Genomic DNA, 21,635 nt, shown 5'->3' on the forward strand with positions numbered 1-21,635 from the left:
TCTAGGGCTTTCAGTGCAACCTTTAGTTAAAGTTGACCATAGAGTTGTGCTAAAGGACTTAGATATTCCTAGAGAGAACATATTAATCATATCCATGAATAATCAAATCCGCAAATATGGAGGGATGACTGTAATTTCTTTCCAAGGATTTTGACTGAATATTCCAGTAAATATTTGGGAATTCCGGGGATTTTGGATTTTGGTAAAACATTCTGGGGAATATCTTTGAGGTTTGTTGGTAACACTGATGGGGAGGGCTATCTCTTGTTTGGCTCAGCCAGTCCCTCTCGTTTCTTGAACTAGAGGTCTCCTAGCTCACTCTCCTTCTGTCCCCAGCGGAACTACGGCTCCACAGTGAGCGCTTGGTGCGCCACTGCGCAGGGGTGGTGGAAGCGCTGAACAAGGAGAGGCGTGCCTTCTTCAAGCTCCGGGAGAACCAGAACCACATCAGCAAGACCTTCCGGCACCGGATCCAAGACATGGAGAATATCTTCTTAACAGAGAGCCGAGCAGACAAGTCAGTTGAGCCTCCTTGCCTGGGACCTGGGGGCTTAGGGTGGCGGGGGGTAGGGGAGAGGGCCATTCCCTCCCTCCCTGCCAGCAACAGTATGGCACTGTGGTGCTGAGCTGTGGGCACTCCAGGAGAAACTGGGTCCATGCAAAAACTGCTGCTGCATTTCTTTGGGAGAGGAGTAGAAGGCAAAAGGGTGGCTTTGGCTGTGAAATTCCTAGCTTTCATTTTAAGCAAAGACCACGTTCCTAGCCCTTATGGCTGTGAACATCAGCTTCCTCCCAATATGTGGGATAGAGTGGCCAGAATCTGAGGAGGCCAGCTGCTGGCTGGGGGAGCTTGTGAGTAGCTGTGAAAATGGCTTTCTTGATCTAGCTCCTCCACCTAAGATGACAGAACAAGTGTGCAAGTGTGAAAAGACTAGAGGGGAGTCATTCTAAGATACATTTTAGGGTTATTTCCCTAAGGATGTGTCCTGTTTCCATTTTCCCCCTTCTTAGGTTGGTTAGCCTCAGCAACAATCTCCACATAGAGCTGCTCAACCATGTGGAAGTGATGCAGCTTTCCTTGCGAAGTTACAGGCAGTACTTGGAAGAGGCGCTGGGGAAACTACGAGAGGCAAACACCGACTTCCTGAAAGCCTGCAGGTACTTGGGAACCAATCAGATACCCTCTCAATGCTCACACATCATTATTCTTTGTGGTTTTTATGTTTGTTTCCCATATTTCTGTCTTTCCCTTTAATTTTAGCAGACATTCTCAAGGCAGCTTTTGCATCATGGAACATCAGTATCATCAGAAGTAAAGATCCACCCCACCCTACCCATCATGTTTGACTATTGGAGACTTTAAGAACCAGGACAACATTGTAGTGAAAACTAACTGTTGCTTTATTCCGGATTCTAAGACACACAAAACTACCCCATAACGGTTAGAATTAACTCTGAGTTTTTCCAAGTTAAATAACACTTTAAAAGTCCTTTGTCCAGCCCCCTCCCATACTTGTAGCCCACACCATTTGCCCATTTCAAAGGTGTGCTTTGAAGTTTGCCTCTTCTCAATTTCTATCTCCTCGCCATCTCCCAGGAAGGGAAGGCACTATCATAAATAGTCATAAACAGCCATCTGCCCCAATCTGCAATTTCCATTGATTTCCCCCCTCTTCATCCCCCACACTTTGTTGTCAGATTCCTATAATTCCCATGACACTCCCACAACATAATAAAGGCAGCTGAACCAATAAATGCTACCCCCATACTAACAACAGTTCCCCATCTCTCATTGGTATTGTAATAATTAAACCGTTTCAGCAAACAGTCAAATCAGAATACAGTCATACCTTAACATAAACAAAATGTAACTACATGGCAGATTCTATACATATTGGCTGCAGGTAGTGACTTTTAGTTATTTAAGAACTAGCATGGGTGCTCAACAATGGCTTCTTTTCCTCCTGGAGAGAAGTGACCAGTGGGGTCCCACAAGGCTTTCTCCTGGGCCCAGTCCTATTCAACATCTTTATCAATGACTTGGATGACAGAATTGGGGGCATGCTTATCAAATTTGCAGATAACACCAAATTAGGAGGAATAGCTAATACCCCAGAGGACAGGATCAAAATTCAAAATGACCTGAATAGACTAGAAAGCTGGGCCAAAGCTAACAAAATGAAATTCAACACGGAAAAATCTAAGGTACTACACTTAGGGTAGAAAAATGAAATGCATAGGATGGGGGACACCTGGCTGAATGAGACTACATGTGAAGGCGATCTAGGAGTCCAAGTAGATCACAAGTTGAACATGAGTCAACAGTGTGATGCAGCAGCTAAAAAGGCCAATACAATTTTAGGCTGCATCAATAAAAATACAGTGTCTAGATCAAGAGAAGTAATGGTGCCACTCTATTCTGCTTTGGTCAGCCCCCCACCTGGAATACTGTGTCCAGTTCTGGGCCCCACAATTCGAAAAGGAGAAACTGGAGCATGTCCAAAGGAGGGTAAATGGTTAAAGGTCTGGAAACCATGCCCTATAAGGAACAACTCAGGGAGCTAGGGATGTTTAGCCTGGAGAAGAGAAGGTTAAGAGGTGATATGATAGCCCTGTTTAAATATTTGAAGGGAGTCTCTTTCCTTGGAAGTTTTTAAGCAGAGGCTGGATGGCCATCTGTCGGGGGTACTTTGCTTGAGAGTTCCTGTATGGCAGATTGGGGTTTTACTGGATGACCCTTTGGTCTCTTCCAACTCTATGATTCTATGATTCTATTATTGTCAGGTATAACTTCCAAAAGTGTGAATGCAGCCATAGACCAGTGTGATGGTTTTTTGTTCCCAGATTATTTTCAAATGGAGGTAACTTTTCTCCCGAGGAGCTGGAGGTTTTCATGAAGCGCCTACATAAGGAGAGTGGGCGGATTGATTTTGTGGAAGGCCTCATCATGATTGACATGGAGAAGATGGAGACCAGTTACTTGGAGCAGGTGAGCAAAAGTCTGGAAGGCCAGGTTTTAGAAAGTAGGCTCGGGCTGCAACAGGAAGGAAAAATGAGATTCTTCAGTAACTTTTTCTCTCCCTACTCCGATTCCAGGCTACGGAGGTGATTAGTAAGTTTGAAAACCGATTTCGTTACCTGACAATGGATAGGGTCTTCATGGAAAAAATCCAGCGATTTCTGACAAACATTCAAGTGAAAATCAAGTCAGAGGTACAAACAGAAGGAAAGAAATATTGAGGTTGGATTTCTTCTCTTTGATCCTGGCTGAAGAGTTCTGACCTTTCTTTGTATAAAATTTTATTGTACAGTAGCTTGCAGAACTGTTGATTGAGGGATCTGCTGTTTTGGATTTGTTTCTAACTAACAGAGATGAACTGGTCAGTGGGGTGGAAATAGTGAGATTTTTGGCTGGGAGTGACCATGACCCTCTATGTGGGTCTGCCTTTGGAAACTGTTTGGAAACTTAAGTGGGTCCAGAATGCTGACCGAAGCCAGTTATACAGTGCATATAACTCCTTTGTTGAAACAACTTCACTGACTACTAGTTCATTTCTGGGCACAATTCAAAGTGCTAGTCATGACCTATAAAGCCCTATAGGTCTTGTTGTTACTGTTCCCTTCAACCATATTTGGGCTTATGACTCTGGAATATTTTCCACTGCCGGAGATGGATCTCCTTCCACTCATTGTTTCTCCTCTTCACATCCTGTCACTCACATTAATTGTAGATGTATGTTTGAGAAATGTGTTCTCTTGTATATCTGATAATTACCCCCTCAGAAGTCTCAGACCCTCCAGCGAACTTGCTCAGTGTGCATTTCTGTGAGGCTCTGTTCAACTTTTGGCTTCATCATACCTTTTTTCTTTCTAGGTGGCCAAATCTAATTTGCAGACACAAACATTGAACTCGCTTTTGGAAAAGCTCCTCCTCAGGATCGATGCTTGCATCCATCCCAATGTGGATAAGGAGGTACGTTCAGAAGGTCTTCTTTGTGTTGCAGGAAGCAAGAAGGTCAGGTGCTATGGCTGATAGACTCCCTTCTGGGGATTCTTGCAAGCTTCTCGGAGACTTCCTCTGAGAGAGAACCAGAAATGGAGAACAGTGAGGGGAAGCCTCCCCACCCTCCCGGGCCACACATAGCTGGATGAGCGCCCCAGAGAAGTGAGGCCGTAACCCACAGCCCCACTGAGCCAAATGACTGGAAAGGCTCCACTAAACACATTAAAGGGAGGCATGAGACCAGATACTGCGATCTCAGGGATAATTCTGGCAGTAGCTCACTGCTTCTCAGTAAAATAAAATTTCTATGTCCAGATGGAGTACATCTATCAGAATATCAGATGCTGAGGAAGAGTCATGGGGAAAACCCGCCCCTTCTGCCAGGCAGCAAGAGGCAATTCAAGTACTCCCAAAGGTTGGCCATGATCCAACTTCTGGTTAAATGCCACCAAAGAAGGAGAGTCCACCACTCTTCCTTGAGGCAGTCCTTTCCACCATCAAACAGCTCTTACCATAAAGAAGATTTTAGGTGGAATCTCTTTCCTTGTGATTTGTCATTTGAATCCATTGGTTTTCAGACTGATAAGGTGGAGGTGAACTGGGCAGTTGGTGAATTTGTATGAATGCATCCACAAAAGGATCGAAGGATTAAGGAGGCATGGAGGGAACTGGGAGGCTGAGTTGTTTCACCATAGCTTGGTTTTCTTCTCAGCAGTGGGGCAGTTTGCATATCTTAAGGAAGAAAGATATCTATTGGGCGAATGTCTCTTTGTCCACAGAATTTGTTCCATAATCCTTCATTTCAGTGTTGTTGGTCTTTTCAGTCTGTCACTCCCGAAGGGCTCTATGAGTTTGCCAAGTTTGTGATGGACGAGTTGAAGAAGAGAAGCAAGTATCTTGACTGCCTGCTACTGCTGAATCTGGTAAATCACTTTCTACAATGAGGATGAGGATGACTAAAACATATCTGTCCATTATACTTTTATTGGCCAACCAAAATGCACAATATACTTGTTGCAAGCTTTCGAAGCTCCATGGGCTTCTTCTTCAGGCAAGATGTTACAAACCAAACAGGAGGATAAAAACAATTGGAGATCTGCATGTTGTTTCAGTCCTTAGTAAAGATGTTATGACAGGGAGGATATCTTTTGCAGGCAGGCTGGTCCTCTTCCTGGCCATGCAACAGTAAGGAGATTTTCAAAGTCTAGGAAATGTAAAGCCCATTTGCATCTCAACAGGAACCCCTCTTTTGAAATCCAATATGTCTCCATTCCAGTGAGGTCACAGGCCTCTTTGTAAGCAGAGAACAATGGATTCCTCAAGAAGTCTCCATGTTTTTGCATCAGGAACATTTTTGTGATGTAGAAGTAAGACATGGGAATTCAGTCCAAATTTAAAAAGAAAAAAATTGTTTTACCTTGGTTGAAGTCCCAGTCGACAGGCTACTCTTCATGGTTCCTCTATTGCAGCTACAATGCAGTATCTCACAATACAGAAAACATTCAGGGGGAGCTGTGTTGGCCATTTAACTAATAAAAACAAAAATCCCTGTTGAAATGCAAATGGACTTTAAATTTCCTGGCCTTTGAAAATTTCCCTACTGCTGCAAGGCCAGAAGGAGGAGGACCCTGCCTGCAAAAAGCTATCCTCCCCATCATAACATCTTTACTAAGGACTGAAACAACATGCAACTGTGGGAACCTGGGAGTTTTCCTCTAGAAACATTTGGAAGGCTCAAAAAGATGACCAGCCATGATGTGCATGGTGCCATGCAAAAAAGCTGATCTCTGGCTGTGGAGTTGGCAATCAAGAGCCAAAACTGTGTGCTGCTTGTAGGGAAATCACATTGCTATAAAACATACAGTTGCATCAGTGCAAAGAGCCACTGCTCCTTACATGGGGCTTCTCAGAGGCACGTGGTGGGCAACCGTTGGCACATGGACCTTTGGTCTGATCCTGCAGCCACCACCTCCACCACCTCCTCTTCGTCCTTATTGCTGCCTATTTTTCTTCCTGCACAGGATCCTGTGACTTCCATTGTCCAAGATCCCCAGGTCCAGACTTCATTCACGGTTTCCATCCAGTCCGACACACTACTGCCAGAGAGCAAGATGACCATCATGGGTGTGGAATGCACAGCACTGATGAATGCAAGCAGGATGGGGAAGCCAGCCTTTGATGACGCAGCACTCTCTGTGGTCAAGCATCTCACTGGGTGGGCCTTGGGTCAGGATGGTCCTAGGCCTTGCATGTGGTGGAGGGTGGAAGGTGACACATGCTACAGGACTATTGGGAGGGGGCAGGAGAAGAAAGGAGAGCTCAGCTTGGGTCTTTAAGCTGCCCTAGGGAATAATGCCATATGTGTTATCTGGACATTTGCACAGGTATGTTGGTAAACTTAGGCCTGTTACAGACTGCCAAAATAAAGCTGCTTCGGGTCTCTTTGGAGGTATGCTGTTTAAATGATGCATGGGTCCTAAGAAACCGGAGGTCGCGCCAAAGCCACACTCCATTCCTAAGCACTGGAGTGCAGCTTTGGTGCAGCTTCCGGATTCTTAGGACCCATGCATCATTTAAATAGCATACCTCCAAAGAGACCCAAAGCAGCTTTATTTTGGCAGTCTGTAACAGGCCTTAGTTCTTTGTTGTCTCACACAAATAAGTTTTAAGTCAGTGCACAATTTGGTTTGGAACTTTCTGAACCTGAGTAGCTAATTAGCAAGAACCCTGCGTCCCCACCACTATCAGATGCCACGCTCCAAGCTACTCGGTTCAGTTCTCTTTTGTGTGACCAGCAGCATTAGGGACTGTCACTCTTCATACTTAGTTACTTTCACTAAGGGGCTCTTCCATCTGAGACTTGTCAAAAAGAAGGAAGTCAAAACCTGGTATGGAGTCTAGTCAGGCTCCAGTATACTGTATGGATTGTGCAAGGACCAACTGAGTTGGACTGAGCTATGGTTGAAACCAGCAGAAGAACTTGAATCAAGAAATTGGAAGAATTCCCTCTGGAACCCAAAGGATGCTGCACAGCTTTTCATATGAGGAGGGTAGGGTTAGCACAATCCCTGCCTCACCTGCCAGGCCCATGTGGCATTGCCTCCTGGTACTGGGATACTGCTTGAAGCCCCTTAATTGCCCAAGCCTAGCAGAAATGTTTGCCATGCTGGTTTGGCCAAGAGTGGAGACTTTTCTGTCCACAACAGAGGGAAGTCACCAGTGGAAAGGCTCAGGGCAGGTCCAGTGGCCAGAGGCAGAAGATGGGACTGTAGACAGGTGGATGCATTCGGTGGAAGGAGGTGGAAGATGGGGTTCCACACAAGGTGGGAGAGGATCAGAAGGGCCAAAAGCAGACAGAGATGGTGGGGCCAGAGGTGGCTTTGCAGTTGAGGTTTATGTCCCACAGATGTGGGGAAGCAGGCCGTGGAGATCCTCAGTGGGATCAGGAACACAGCTGGGAGGTGGCTGAGCTGGCTTTAGGTCCTCAGGCTTGCATCAGCTTGGCCTGGGTAGATGAACCACGCTAGTGGTTTTTCCTAGCACATGAGACATAAATAAGCATAAATAAGGTGTTTGATCACTCCTGGGGGGGGGAACATTGTGCCAGCTGTGGATCACTATAGCAAGGCTTCAATGCCCACCCTGCGCTTAAAGGGGCCAGCTGGTTTCTTTTGAAGCTGGCTGGACCCCAAATAAATGGGAGGGGGAAGGGACAGAAGGCCCTCTTCTCCTAGGAAGAACACCTGCCTGCTTTTCCTCCTCATGCATATCTTCCATGGGGCAGAACAGCTGACGCTGCCCCTGTTGAACTTCTTTCAGATTTCAGCGCCTCAGAAGAACGACGGACTCTTCTCAGGAAAGAGAGCAGTCACAGACCACTGGAGGAGAAGGACAAGGTAACCTTTTATGGGGCCAAGCCCTTCAATTTTGCCAGGGCTGGCTAGGGAAACCAGAGGCTCAGCAGTGGCTTGGAAAGGGCGTTGGGAGCTTTGGCTGGGCTCCAGAGGGAGAATGAATCCTGTGGTCACTGCATTGCCTGGGGCCCCAGTAGATTCCTTTTCTCCATGTTCACCCAGCATAGGAAATCCTCCTCTTCCTGAGCTCCAGGTTTTGAGAGGAGAATAAATCATGTAGCTGTAAGTCCATCTGCATAGTCACTGCTGCAACCCATTTATTAATGTCTTTGTTTTAAATTATTTATAGGCTGACTTTATGCTTAAAATATTCTCCAAAAGAAAAGCAGTGTAAAAATCATAATGCTCCTTTACATTAAGAACTTGTTGCATACAGAAATGGCAATAATTTACCATTGAATTCTGCCAGCAGAAATAATTTGATAGCATTTGAGTTACATTCTGCCTTCTGTCCAGCAATGGGACTCAAGGTAGCCTATTCAGTGTTAGATTCTCCCTTGCAGTCACCTCTAAGTCTTTTTATAACCTGTTCTGAGAAGGATCTGGAAGGTTTGAGCATCTTGCCTACTGGCCATTCCCATTGGGCAACTGCTGAGTCCCAATAAAATTAACCTTATTACATCATTAACCCCTCATTTTATGAAAGACTATTCCCCCAGCTGCATTGATCAGACAATAGGAGGACTCAGTGTCACAACCACAGAATGGTTATGAAGAGCAGAGCCTAGAGACACATCACCTGCTGCCATCTTTAGTGGAGAACTAGAGTAATACGATCAGACTCCAGTGAGCCCCCATCCCCAGCACTGGGGTCCCTTTGCTGACAGCAGAGCAATTTGACAAAAGGGCTTCTGAGTTTCCCTTTTGCCCATTTGGCTTTGCCTGCTGTGCTAAGGATGTGGTTCAGGGGCCACATTGTCAATTGGCAAATGGCCTTGTTAATGAAATAAAAAGGCCTGAGCCATTGCTGCTTTGACTGGCTTCAGACTCAGCCTGGCTTGGCCTCCTCTTCCTACAGGGAGGACCTTCCATTTGTCTGCTCTGGGGGACCTTGGTCTGCATTCAGAGATGCTGTCGCCGGCTCAGGAAGTAAAGGGTTCTCTTACCCCCAGCAGTGCTGCTGGTGGTGGCTTTTCCAGACTCAAGGGCCCAAGTACGCTGCAGTCCTGTATCTGCTGTCTTCCCCTGCAGCATTATACTTCTTGAACCATATCAGTAGGAAGCACTGGAAGCATTTGGGAAGCATGCCGAAGGTTTAATTGTAAAGAGACTAATTGGGAATGGGCTGCCTCCTGACATCTCTTAGCTCCACTCATTTGAATCCTTTCTCCACAGTCATGAGGCCTACAAATACACCTGCATTTTTAAAAAAAACAGTGACAGAATTCTTCGTGGTCTCTATGCCTCACACATTAGAGGTTTTGCACCTGTGCAGAGTCTCCATTCGGAGGTTCAAAAGTTGAGCAGATTGGCGAGTAGCCCTGCCCACTGTACTGAGCCTGCCAGATCCTGCCAATCTAGCTCCACCTTTAGTTCTCCTTTGCCTATGAACTAGCTAAATGCTCTCCTCCTGTTGGTGTGCGCCCATACTCAAGCAGGGCTCTCTCCTCATCTGCTGCCTTCCTCTGAGGTGTCTCTCTACCTGACCTCTGCAAGGCTGCTATGTGGTCACAACTGTCCATGTTTGTCTGGCACTACAGGCTTGACTCTAGGTCATGTCGGGATGCCAGTTTTGGTCGTACTGTTCTTTCATCATTTATACAGTGACCTGCCCTTCTTCCACAGATAAGCTTTTCAGTCACCCTAATGCATGAGTCACAGAGACCACAAAGAAGAAGAATAGGTTGCATACTTGTAACTGGTTCTTCAAGTGGTCATCTGTGCCCTCACATATACCCACCCTAGCTCTCCTCTTTCAGGTCCCTGCATTTTTTGTGACAGACTCGAAATGAAGGTGGAGGTAGATTGGCGGGATTGGGCATTCTCAACCCGTCAATCTGCTCAGCTTTTGAACCTCCGAATGGAATCTCTGTGCAGGCACAAAACCCCTAATCTGTGAGTTACAGGTAAGCAACCTGTTCTTGCTCTGTCATCCAGCCTCCTGTGCATTTCATTGAAGGTACACCCACGGTACAGTGCTAGCCATGGGTTGGGGAGTCAAGGGGAGAAGCTAGGGCAAAAGATGGTGAATAGGTCCCCCAACTAGTAAATGGTGGGTGGGCCATGCAGCCTTGTGAAAAGTGAGCCCTGTTTTTGCTGGCCTTGGAAATCACAACTGTACCTCCCCCCCCCCGCCCCTTGCCTGGCTGTTTCAAAAGCTGTCCCAGCCCCCAGTTTAATGCTCTTCATTCTCTTTTCCAAATTGCTATATCCAGTGCTATTGCCCTTCATTAATAAAGACCAAGCCGACAGCATCCAGGGTGCTCAACATATGCCTGTTCCTCTGAAAAAGTCCAGTTCTGTCAGCAAGCGGATGTCAAAAAGGTAAGATAAAGCAAAGCTGCTAATGGGCAGATGAGGATTGCATGTTGTTATTTGGCTGCCAAGTCAACTTATGGCAACCTAGGAATGAGAGATCTTCCACTTTACTGAACATTATCATCTTTTCCAGTGAGTCACATCATCTCTAAGATATGCAGATGACACCATACTCCTAGAGGAAAATGTAACAGACTTAGAACAATTACTAATGAAGGGCAAAGAAGAAAGGGCAAAGGTGCCATGCTCCCAGTCTGTAGCACCTCTTTCAACACAAAAGACATCTTATTTTTATCAACTATAAATAACATCTTTTTCATATTTAACCCTAAACACTTAAAAACCCTTATGGCAGGAATTCATGAATGGATTCCTGACAAAAGCCAGGCTTGTTATGGAATATAAGGAAAACAAAAATAATTACCATGGAGAATCTACATAAATTCAACTTTGATAATGAGAAAATTGAAACAAAAGATTTCCTGTACCATGGATCAAACATTCATCAGAATGGAGACTGTAGTCATGAAACAAGAAGACTAGGAATAGGAAGGGCAGCCATGAAAGAACTAGACAAGATCCTTTAGTATAAAGATACACAACTGAACACTAAAGTTAGAATTGTCCAAGCCATTATATTCCCCATCTCCATGCACAGATGTGAGAGCTGGACAGTGAAGAAAGCAAACAGAAAGAAAACCAATTCCTTTGCATTGTGGTGCTGGAGAAAAGTGCTGTGGATACTGTGGACAGGCAAATGGGTTCTAGAACAGATCAAGCCTGAACTCTTCCTAGAAGCCAAGATGACCAGATTGCGGCTGTTGTACTTTGGCCACACTATGAGAAGGCATGAATCATTGGAAAAGAAGGTAGAGAGCAGTAGAAAGAGAGGAAAACCGCATGCCAAATGGTTAGACAGGAGGCACGGGATTGAGCCTGCAGGGCCTAATCAGAACAGTGGAGGACAGGGGGTCTTAGAGGTTTCTCATCCATAGGATCGCCATGGGTCGAGGTTGACTCTAGGGCAGTTAACAGCAACAGCAGTCAACCATCAGGTGGTGTCCACATATACACTTATGTCTTTGGTTGCCTGAAGAATGTGTTTGCAGTGCAGTTAATCTCACAAAATTCAGTAAACCATTCTACTGCTTCATTTCTTTATCCTATGCTGAATTCTGTTACAGTGTTTAGTTCAGCTCTGTTTTATACTTTTTGCATTCCAATTGCCTATTAGTACCCCATGTCTTGTTTGGTGTATATTTCATTTCTTCCTGAATGCCCACATAGAATCTATTAATTTTTTTCTTTGTGGTCTCTATGGGTCACACAAATGGGTTATTCTGCACCTGTACAGTGTTATCATTCAAAAACTTCCAGAGCTATGACATCAGTATTTTTTTGGTGTTAGTTCTATCCACTCTCCAAGTGACCTAGCAGCCTGCCTAAGCTCTCAGTTTGTTTTTATCTGCATCTCAGGAACACTTCAGGGCTTACTTTTACTGCCAGACTTTGATTTTTGTGTTTGACTTAGTCTGTCTTGGGTTTTGGTGGTTATGTCTTCATTAGTCGATTAACAAGTCACCTCAGGTACTTTTATGTTTTGGCAAAATACTGGAGATATAGGGCAGCTTACTGTGCCTTTTGTGCTTGGCATAGACTGGTTAAAATATAGAGTGAGGCTAACAGCTCTACTATATGAGCAAAGCCTATACAAGTCTTCTCGGGTAGTTGGGAAAAGTCTAATTTGACAAATCATTGGCTTCTCATTCCCTGCCCTACCTTGATCCTCTTCAGTTCTGACCCCATTGATTTGTCAGACTGATTGGACCTCAGGTAGTCTTATATGGAAGCTACTCCTACATTGTCTAAGGAATGATGGGTAGAAACCAGACTGGCATTGCCAATGCCCTCAGACTGTACTGATACTCCTGTTGGAGGAGACATAATAAGGGCCTACTATCAGTACCATCTCCTCCATACTGAGGAATCAGATGTACTAAAGGGCTGATTGCTGGTACCATCTTCCCACTCCATATAAAAAACAACAACAGAGAAAGGGGTTGCTTCCTGCATACCAAGGACTGGTACCATCTTCTCACTCCATACAGAGGAATCAGATGAAGTTAGGTCCTCCATACGAGGGGCCAGTCATTAGTATGACCTTCTCATTACAGGTGGAGGAAACAGAAGTGGTTGGTCCTGCCTGTTGTTGATACCATGCTCTTGCTCCATATGGAGCATACAAATCAGGTTGGTCCCTCCATACTAAGGGCTTTGGACTTTTGTTTCACCTCTGAGCATGTCAGCAGGTGAACACCCTTTTGGCTTGAGTCCACTTGTGTCATCAGCCACAGTGCTGCTCATACATGTCCACTGCTCTACCTCATCAGCTCGTTGGGTGCCTTTCGACCTAGGAGTCTCATCTTCATGCACTATCGCTTGTTTCATTTTGAATTGTCTCATCATAGGTTTTTTGTGGTAAAAGGTATTCAAAAATGTTTGCCATGTCTCTTTCTGTGCAGTAGTAACAAGTGTTAGTTATCTCTGAGAGTTCCTCCACCAGTGTCCCTTCCCCTACTACTGCTGCTGCTGATGCTCAGGAACTGTTTATCCCATTGAGACTGGCTCCTCAGCAGAAGGAGATCCTCCCAGCAGCACTTCTGCCCTCAACATGGCCTCTGCCCTTACAGGAGCATGCAGTCCCACCACCACTGAATTGTGGTGCCAAGGTGGGGAAGAGTTGCATGCCAACAACAGTTTGAGAGTGACATTCTCTCTTATATCCTTGGATTAGATGCATCTTTGTGCTTCTTCAGTTAGGAAGTCTTCCTGTCCTCAGTGCCCCCAGAATGGGTTGCCAGCATTCCTGTTACCATGCTTATCAGAAGTTTGTGCCAGAGGCTCTGAAGGTTGCTTCCTTTTCCAGTGCCTTGCTTAATGACCAGATTGATTTGACTCTGGTGCCGAGAAAAGGTCCCACTACTGGGAGGGAAAGAGAGGCAGAGAAGGGCGTTAAATCCTTTCTTCTTTCCAATGCAGCAGCAGCTCCATCCATAAATATGCCAAGATAACACGGGCAGACAGAAAGTTGCAGATTTTTGGGGACAAGCCGAAAGAGACTGAGTAAGTCCTGTGCCTTCTTTTTCTTTTCCAGAGCTCTTTTAGAATTAATATTCTTCCCATTTCTTGAATGCAGATTATCTGCTTCACTGAAATAATCCTAGTAGATGACATTTAAAAGACAACTGAGGTAGAAGACCAATTTGAATTGGGATTGCTTCATGGGAGCTTGATTGTAGAAAATTTGGTGGTACTTGCTTTCAAAGAGATTGCCATATTACTTTGTTTGAGTACAAAATGGAAAGTTGGTAAGGAGGAATCTAGTGGCTCTCAATCCACTTTTTCAAATGGATTGATCAGATGTGATCTTCAAGTCACAGGTATTTAAGGAGACACCCACAGATCGACAGCTGTGTAAATAGTTTCCTACCTCAGCTATGCAATGTGCTTGAGTTCTGTCTGGCCCTGTAAGGCCCCTGGCTTGAGCCAAGCCCCATCTCGCTCCACAGCCACCTTTTTCTACTTGCACCAGACCAAGGCAGCTGTATGATGGCCCCAAGCCAAATCTTTTCCTGATCACCAGTTCTTGGAAGGTCTCAGTGGAGTGTCTTGATAAAGTATCTTGTGTTGCTGCTGTTGTGTCTTGCAGCATTTGAGATGCTCTCCTTTCTCACAGTTAGTTCACAGGGAGGGTCATTTCCCAGTATGTTAGAATCTCTGTTGTTTCCTACCTGAGCACCAGGGCTTTGCATATGAATGAGATTATTTGTTTGGCTGCCAAGAAACCACCATTATTTTTTTATTATTTTTTTTGCTCAGCTTTGAATGGTTTTTGGGGAGGGGTGGGGTGTGGAACATTGTTGTGGCTTTCAGCTAAAAGATGCAGCCACCACAACTGCCTGTGTTTACTGCATAGCCTTCTCATAAAATCCATATTACTTAGGATAGGGCCTCTCTTTTTTAAACCTATGTCAAGACCAGAATTTCAGTAGTGCTACTTTTACTTAGGACAGAGCCTAAATAAAAAGCAGGATGAATATCATTAAATACTGCCATTTTCTAAATGCTTTTAAAATTGTTTTATGTTTAGTAATGACCATTTTAAAGGGATAATCTTCAATATCTTATGGGACAACTTTGACACTCTGATGGCCATTGCTGAGGTAAGAGCATTTCTTTAAATGATTTTCCACGACTCTGGTGAAGTAGTTTCATGGCAGAACTAGCTGGTGAGAGAATCACACCCTCCCTCTCCAGAAGTCTTTAAAAATTTGGTGGGGAAGTATGAGATGGTATGCATCCCACATGTTCTCCTTTGCTGCCCCCAGCACACTGCAAGATATATAAGATGGCTCCCTGATGCCATTAGCGGCCTCCTTCAGCATCAGCCAGGATGTGCATTTGGGAACGGCAATCCCCATTCCACTGCCTCAGAGCTGTGACCTACGTTTTTCTGGGGTGGTAGGTGGAAGGAGGGAGGGGACAGAGAGGGACACTCAGCCCTGACTCTGAACTAGCCAATGCAGGTCTTCTCTGATGTCTGACACAGGGATCCCTGGGGCCCCGGGAAGCCTATATCGGTTGATTACCGATGGCTTCCATCTTTGTTTCTTGCAATGGCTTGGAAGTTTTGCAAGGAAGAACAAGGCTGCTTTCGGGTGACAGTAAATATATGTTATGTAATGAAATGGTGGCCTTCCTGGTGACTGGATTTTTTTGTAGAAAAAATAGACAGGTCATGGTAAAAAGCCAAGAAAATACGAGAAGAACTATGTGTTTGCTAACCTTTGTAAAATAATGCAATGGAAGGAGGCTGTGGGGGGTTGGTTGGGGGAGGGGATTGTCAGAAATTCACAGCCCCCTTCTTGACTCTCCAGATTTTGAATGGATATACTGACTGAACCCTTTTCCCTTATAAGCCCTGCCAGGAATTTCACCTTTTCAGTGCCATTGTGAACTCTGTGAGTGTGTGTTAAATGACTATACAGACATGGTGTACCACTCCCCACCTAACAACAACTGTGGCATTTTTGTGATGATAGCCATTTCTCTCTCCACACTATATTAGAATGTTCAGCTGATGCTTGGTCCTTGTGAAGAACAAAGATGGTGGCCATGACTTGCCCACTACTGGTGGGACTGTGCTTTCCAGTGTTGGCCCCTGCTAGCCATAGTTGGGTCCAAATGTTGTTGTGTTCTTATGTCCCTCTTGGTGAGCCATTTTGTGTTTTTCTCCTCTGGGTCAGTGGCTTTTGTCTCAGGAGGCCTTGCCCAGTTCACTTTATCCCTTTTCCCTCTTTTCTCCCTGTCTTATAAAAGGACTTCTACAAAAAGGATAAGCATCAAATCACTCGGCCAGAGTACCTGCAAGAAACCTACGAACAGTGCATTGATGTGATGGGTCAGAAACTTTTGATGTATCAGCAGCAAACAGACGAGTACCACATTGCCTGCATTTCTGGTAAAGTCAGGACAGTACTCATGTACCAGGGAATAAATCCTGTTGAATTCAAATGAAGTTTGTTTATGAACAGAGAACTGTGCTGTCAGTCACACATTTTGCCTTTTTAAAAGGTATGTATACATTCACATAGAGATCCAGAGTTGTGTTGTGGTTGGAGTGGTGGACTAGGACTCTGGAGACCAGGGTTTGAATCCCTGCTCAGCCAAGGAAAACTGCTGGGTGATCTTCAGTGAGCCACATTCTCTGGTTCTCAGAGAAAGGCAAAGACAAACCCCCTCAGAACAAATCTTGTAAAAAAACAACAATCCTGTGATAGATTCATTTTAAGGTTGCTATAAGTCAAAAATGACTTGAAGTCACATAACAACAACATGATTCACTTTTGTCAATCTTTCCTTGCTTTTTCCTCGCTCTTACTTATAAAAATACTAAACTTTAAAATTGGACAGTCCCTGTCAAGCTAATTGCAGATACATACCACTGAAGCCAATAAAACAAGCAGCATGAAAGTCACATAGCTTTTAGTGGGACATTGCACTTCATTTGGATTCAGGCTAGTGAACCTTCAAATATTTTCACTTACGAAAACATTTATTCAAATGTATAAATAATATGTTTTATTCTGGGATGGACCCTATGCATTTCATAGATTTTTCTGAGCTTTAATCTTTAGTTACTGCCAAAAATTGACATTTTCTCTAAAGTCTCTTTTGTGTGTGTTGTGTGCCTTCAAGTCGTTTCTGACTTATGGCATCCTTAAGGCAAATGTGTAAAGGGGTTTTCTTGGCAAGATTTGTTCAGAGATTTGCCACTGCTTTCCCTTGGAGCTGAGAGTATGTGACTTGCCCAAGGTGACCCAGTAGGTTTCATGGCCAAGCATGAATCAAATCCTGGACTCCAGAGTTGTAGTCCAACATTCAAAGCACTATGCCACGCTGGCTCTGGAGTCTTTTTTAAGTTAACCTATAGTATGTATAAAATGACTTGTGCACACTGTGATTCAGCAATCAATGAACTTTAAGTGTCTGTGTTATAATCTATTCAGGACCAAAGGAATGTATTACTAATGGTAAAACTTCCACATAAGTACAGGGTCCCCCATTAGTGTGACTAGTGACTAGTGTTTTTTGTGGGTTTTTTGGACTTTCTAGAAGAGTTTCTTCCTGACTTTTCGCCAGCATGTGTGGCTGGTATCTTCTGACAGAGCTTTCTGTTCCCTTCCCTAAACCACACAGAATTCCGGGATCAGCTGAAGAGGTTTGAAGAGGATCTTCCCCGAGTCATTCGGCTGGTCATTGGTAAACATCTGAAGGATCATGAGCAGCTCCTCGTAGAGTCGACGGAGGAGATCCGACGCAAGCTGCAAAGCCAGCTGCAGAAATGGGATGTGGCCAAGGTAGGGCATGAATCCCTCAGGGGAAGCACCTCCCCCCATGTGGCTTCACTGTGGGTTAGGAGAACTCCTCTGAGCTCTTCACAACCCAAGGCAGGCACCTTGGACTCCTTCCTCATCCCTCTTTCTGTCAGCACTGAACACAGGTTTGCTTCCTGGCACCAGATGGGCTGAGGCACAGGTCTTTATCTCACCTGAGCTGGACCCAGGGTCAGAGCAGGGAAGCAGAATGGATGTCCAGCCAGGGCTTGAGCCAGGTTGGCATGAGAATGTAGGGAATTGAAGGAAGTCATCTCAGAGGAAGTGAGGTACAGCAGCCCTGAGACAAGGGACTACATGCTATCAGAGTGGCTGAGACTGGTGCCTGCCTTGTGAGCAATGGTGGCAGGGGCAGAAAACAGGCTGGAAGGACATTAGCCCCACCCCTGGCATTATGGCCTGTCCCTTTTGGCCTCTGGTCAGGCAGAGCCATCCACCCCAACCCATGGAAAGATGCAAGGCTGAGTAGACCTTGGAGCCCTGCTTGGGATTAAACACACAACCGTGTGGCTGCTGTACAGGCATTTAACCATTGAGCCCTCCCTTGGGTCCCATTCTGCTGCAGACTGAGCTGCTCACCTGTTCCTCTTCCATGCAAGGACAAGACCAAGGCGAAGCTTTGCCCAACTCTTGGGCACCCCCACAATCTGCCCCTGCTGGAAGCCTTGTGCCAGGAGGAAGCGGAGAGGGAGAAGGACCAGGTGGAGGGGATCCGACTCTGCACCAAGCAGCTGGAGGTATATATCTCTTGCATCTCCCACATTGGCAAAAGAGGGCTGTATGGATGAGGGGATACTTTGCATGGCAGGGCATCCATGCCTGGGGCAGCCTGCGCTCTTGCAGTCACCCACCAATTTACTGGAAGACCTGTTTCTGGGCACCATTGCCCCTCACCTGGCCCTCCCCCACCACCACACATTGCTTCCTTTGTCCACTACAGCCCTTCAGCCTCTTTCCTTTATGGAGAGAGGCATTTGGAACCCTGATTGTGCTCTCAGGGCCAAAAGAGAAATTGCTCCAAAAGCAGAGCTAGGAAAAGTTGCCTTTTTGGATGGCAACTAACTATGCTGGCAGAGGAGGATTCTGAGATTCATAGTCCAAAGAGATACTTTTCTTTGTTCTGCACCAAGCCCACCATCCAGGCATCCCTGATATCTTACATGGAGCATAAACATTAGGCATAGTGACTCTGCACTGCAAATAAGCATTTTCTTCCAGTATTTCTTGTGGTGGTGGTGGGGGGGGGGTTTGCACATTCTGGTTTTTGGCACTAATGGTTTGCTTGTGGTTCCCTTCAAGGATACCATTAATGATAAAATCAACATAAAATTGTATTGAATACCACAAATAGTATTGTTACTGATTGCAATAGATCAGGCCATAGAATCCAAGAGTTGGAAAGAATCACAAGAGCTACCTAGTCCAACCCCTTGCCATACAAGATACACAACTAAAGGACTCCTGAAAGATGCCCATCCAACTTCTGTTTAAAGACTTTAAAAGACCATCCTTCAAAGCAGTCTATTCCACTGTCAGACCTCTCTTATTGTTAAAAAAATGGTTCTTCCTAATGTTTAGTGGAATCTCTTTTCCTATAATTTGAATCCATTGGTTGATTTTCTAGTCTCAGGAGCAAAAGAAAACAAGCTTGCTTCAATGCTCAATATGATATCCCTTCAGATATTTAAAAATAGTTACTGTGGTTCAGTCTTTTCTTCTCCAAGTTAAATATATCCAGCTCCTTCAGTCATTCCTCATAAGGCTAGGTTTCCAGGCCTTTGACCATCTTGGTCCCTCTTTAGACACATTAAAGCTTGCCCATATCCTTACTGAACTTATGGCATTCCAGGTGAGCTTTGACCAAAGCAGAACAGAGTGGCATTATTACTTCGTTTGACTTGGACACCATGATCCTGTTGATGTAACCCAGAATTACATTAATTTCTTTTGGCAACTGCATCACACTTTTGACTTCTGCTTAGTTTGTACTTACTGAGACCCCTAGATTCTTTTCAAATGCATGCTTCCAAGCCACATGTCACCAATCCTCTATTTTAGTTTTTCATTTTAGATGTAGTGCCTTATCCCTGTTGAGGTCTAGGGCCAAAAAGGAATTAAGCCATCTTAAATTTGAAAACAGTTAAAACAAATTAAACAATAACAATTACAGAATAACCCAGCACGCTATATAAGGCCTCATAAAATCTATTCTATGATTCTATGAGGCCTTATATATTGTGCTGGGTTTTTTGTTGTTGCTGTTGTTATTGTTTAATTTGTTTTAACTGGTTTCACATTTTATGATGGCTTAATTGCTTTTTAACTTTTGCATGACTTGAGTCCCAAACTGGGAAAAGGTGGGATGGATGGATATATGTGCATGCACGTGCGCGCGCGCGCACACACACACACACTCTACCAGTATCTTTGGCCTTGCCCCTTCTGTTGCCTTTGGCCTCACCAGCCACTAGAATACAGCTCCCAAAAAACAAAAGAGTAAATGCAAATACAGCATGCCCGCGCCATACGCAGGCGCGCCATACGAGGCCTTGAGCATACGCGCTCAGCCGCGGGGCGAAAGGGGTGGCGCGTCCCATTCAATTGAATGGGCGTGCGCGCCCGTTGCGCCCTGCGCGCGCCCGCACCGCCGCGCACGAGCCCCATTGTTTCCAATGGGGCTCGAGCATAGGCGGAATTCGCCTTACGCGGAGGGATCCGGAATGGATCCCCCGCGTAAGGCGAGGACGGACTGTAGTCCATCCTCCCAATAAAGTTCCTTTTGTTACCTGTTCCTTCCCCAGGCCTGTGTCATTGAGTGTGCACAGAAGTTTGTCCTGGCGTTGGCTACCTGCACCGAGACGGTCCTGGTGGAGCTGGACCAGAGTCTCACCATTGATGATGTTCAGATGGGAAGTAAGTCTGGAGGAGGCCTGGTTGGCACTGCTTACTGATACCTCATCTCACACAAAGGAGCCCCATATGACCAGCTGAATGTTCCAAGGGCTAGTAGAAAGCCAGCTACTGAGAGCTGGCATGGTGTCCTGAGGATGAACACTTGGCCCTCCTGGGCAAAGGGCAGTTTCAGGGACCTTGCTTGAGGAATGCAGAGACCATTCCTCTCAACCCTTACCCCGCTCCCCCTTCTGCTGAGTTTGAGGGCCTGAGTCGAGAGCTGCCTCTGGTCACCCAGCTACAGTCTAGAGCAGTGATTCCCAAAGGGAGTGGTAACCCCCCCTTTTTTGGGAATCACTGCTCTAGACTGTAGCTGGGTGACCAGAGGCAGCTCTAGACTAGCTGGGTGACCAGAGCCACTCCAGGGGCAATGGAAAGATCCAAGGAGGCGGTGAGGAGGAAAGAGGGCATTAGGGGTGCAGTGAGGGAAATGGGGTGGCAGGGGTCTGAAGTATTGGTGTACAAGAAAGACAAGAGGAACCAGCAGCTTTCAGGACCATGGTAGGTATGAGGGTTGCATGAAACTTCTTTTCAGGCTGACTTAAAACCACAACCCAGCCTTGCTAATTTCTTGCAGTGGTGTCTCCTACTCTTCACTTGCCTGCACAATCTCACTGTCTTGGCTATATCTTTCATTAATGGTGGAGCTTGGGAAACTCTTGAAAGGCTTTGGTGCAGAATATCACTTCTATGGCTCGGAGTGGCACCATTTTGGGACGTGGCAGTGGGAGAGAAGCAGCAGCAAAAAGGAGCTTTCAGATTTGGATTCAGATTTCAGACTGCTTAAGCTTTGTGAGTTTTACTGAGGCTCATCTGTCAGGTTGGAGCTGCTCTGCTGCTCCTGTTTTCTTTCATCAGACAGGCTGAGAGAAGAGGCAACAGAAGAAGCCATTTTTGTGCACGTGTGTGTGTGCGCGCGCGCACGTGTGTGTGTGTGTGTAGGGGGAACGTGTGAAGCTGTGTGGGGTGGACATATCTGGTGAAGGAGAGGGGAAGTATCTGGGGTCAATTCTTGGAAAGAGTCCTTCACCTTGCAGCAGTTCCTATAGTCAAAATCTCTCCAGTCCAGGGAATGTGACCTCGGTAAACCCCCAACTCACACATTGGCTGTGCCCATCTCAGCCCCAACAAAGAAGGGTTAAGAGTCCTTCCTCACCAGGGAGAAGCTTCTCCCTTTGCACCTGGTCAGCTTGCGAGCAGCAACTGACCAGCTGGCTGAGCAGTGACCAAGAGGCCTCTTGTCCACACTGGCCCTTGCTGGAGGGGTGCAATAGGCGAGAGACTTCTTTGTTGTTGTTCAGCCAGCTTGCTTGGTTCCTGCTCCCAGGGTAA

At 45.7% G+C, this 21,635-nt stretch overlaps 1 protein-coding gene across 4 annotated transcripts in view; it reads left to right on the forward strand.

Moving 5' to 3' along the window:
• CCDC180 (coiled-coil domain containing 180) overlaps positions 1-21,635 on the forward strand; it is a 47,499-nt gene that overhangs the window by 23,302 nt on the left and 2,562 nt on the right. For 3 of the 4 annotated variants that reach the window (XM_089535318.1, XM_089535319.1, XM_089535320.1), the window contains 15 exons: positions 337-517; positions 1,012-1,158; positions 2,845-2,989; positions 3,097-3,213; positions 3,875-3,973; positions 4,828-4,926; positions 6,025-6,218; positions 7,823-7,899; positions 10,293-10,401; positions 13,435-13,518; positions 14,546-14,618; positions 15,775-15,916; positions 17,155-17,315; positions 17,951-18,088; positions 20,153-20,264. In XM_089535318.1, coding sequence (XP_089391444.1) covers positions 337-517; positions 1,012-1,158; positions 2,845-2,989; positions 3,097-3,213; positions 3,875-3,973; positions 4,828-4,926; positions 6,025-6,218; positions 7,823-7,899; positions 10,293-10,401; positions 13,435-13,518; positions 14,546-14,618; positions 15,775-15,916; positions 17,155-17,315; positions 17,951-18,088; positions 20,153-20,264 — 1,878 coding nt within the window. Of the gene's footprint in view, positions 1-336; positions 518-1,011; positions 1,159-2,844; positions 2,990-3,096; positions 3,214-3,874; positions 3,974-4,827; positions 4,927-6,024; positions 6,219-7,822; positions 7,900-10,292; positions 10,402-13,434; positions 13,519-14,545; positions 14,619-15,774; positions 15,917-17,154; positions 17,316-17,916; positions 18,089-20,152; positions 20,265-21,635 lie in introns of those variants that run through there. The other variant, XM_089535321.1, reaches the window with a different exon arrangement.

This window comes from Sceloporus occidentalis, unplaced genomic scaffold (genome assembly GCF_023333645.1).
Source record: "Sceloporus occidentalis isolate IW3139 unplaced genomic scaffold, rSceOcc1.0.p SCAF_8, whole genome shotgun sequence".
NCBI classification, from domain to species: Eukaryota; Metazoa; Chordata; class Lepidosauria; order Squamata; family Phrynosomatidae; genus Sceloporus; species Sceloporus occidentalis.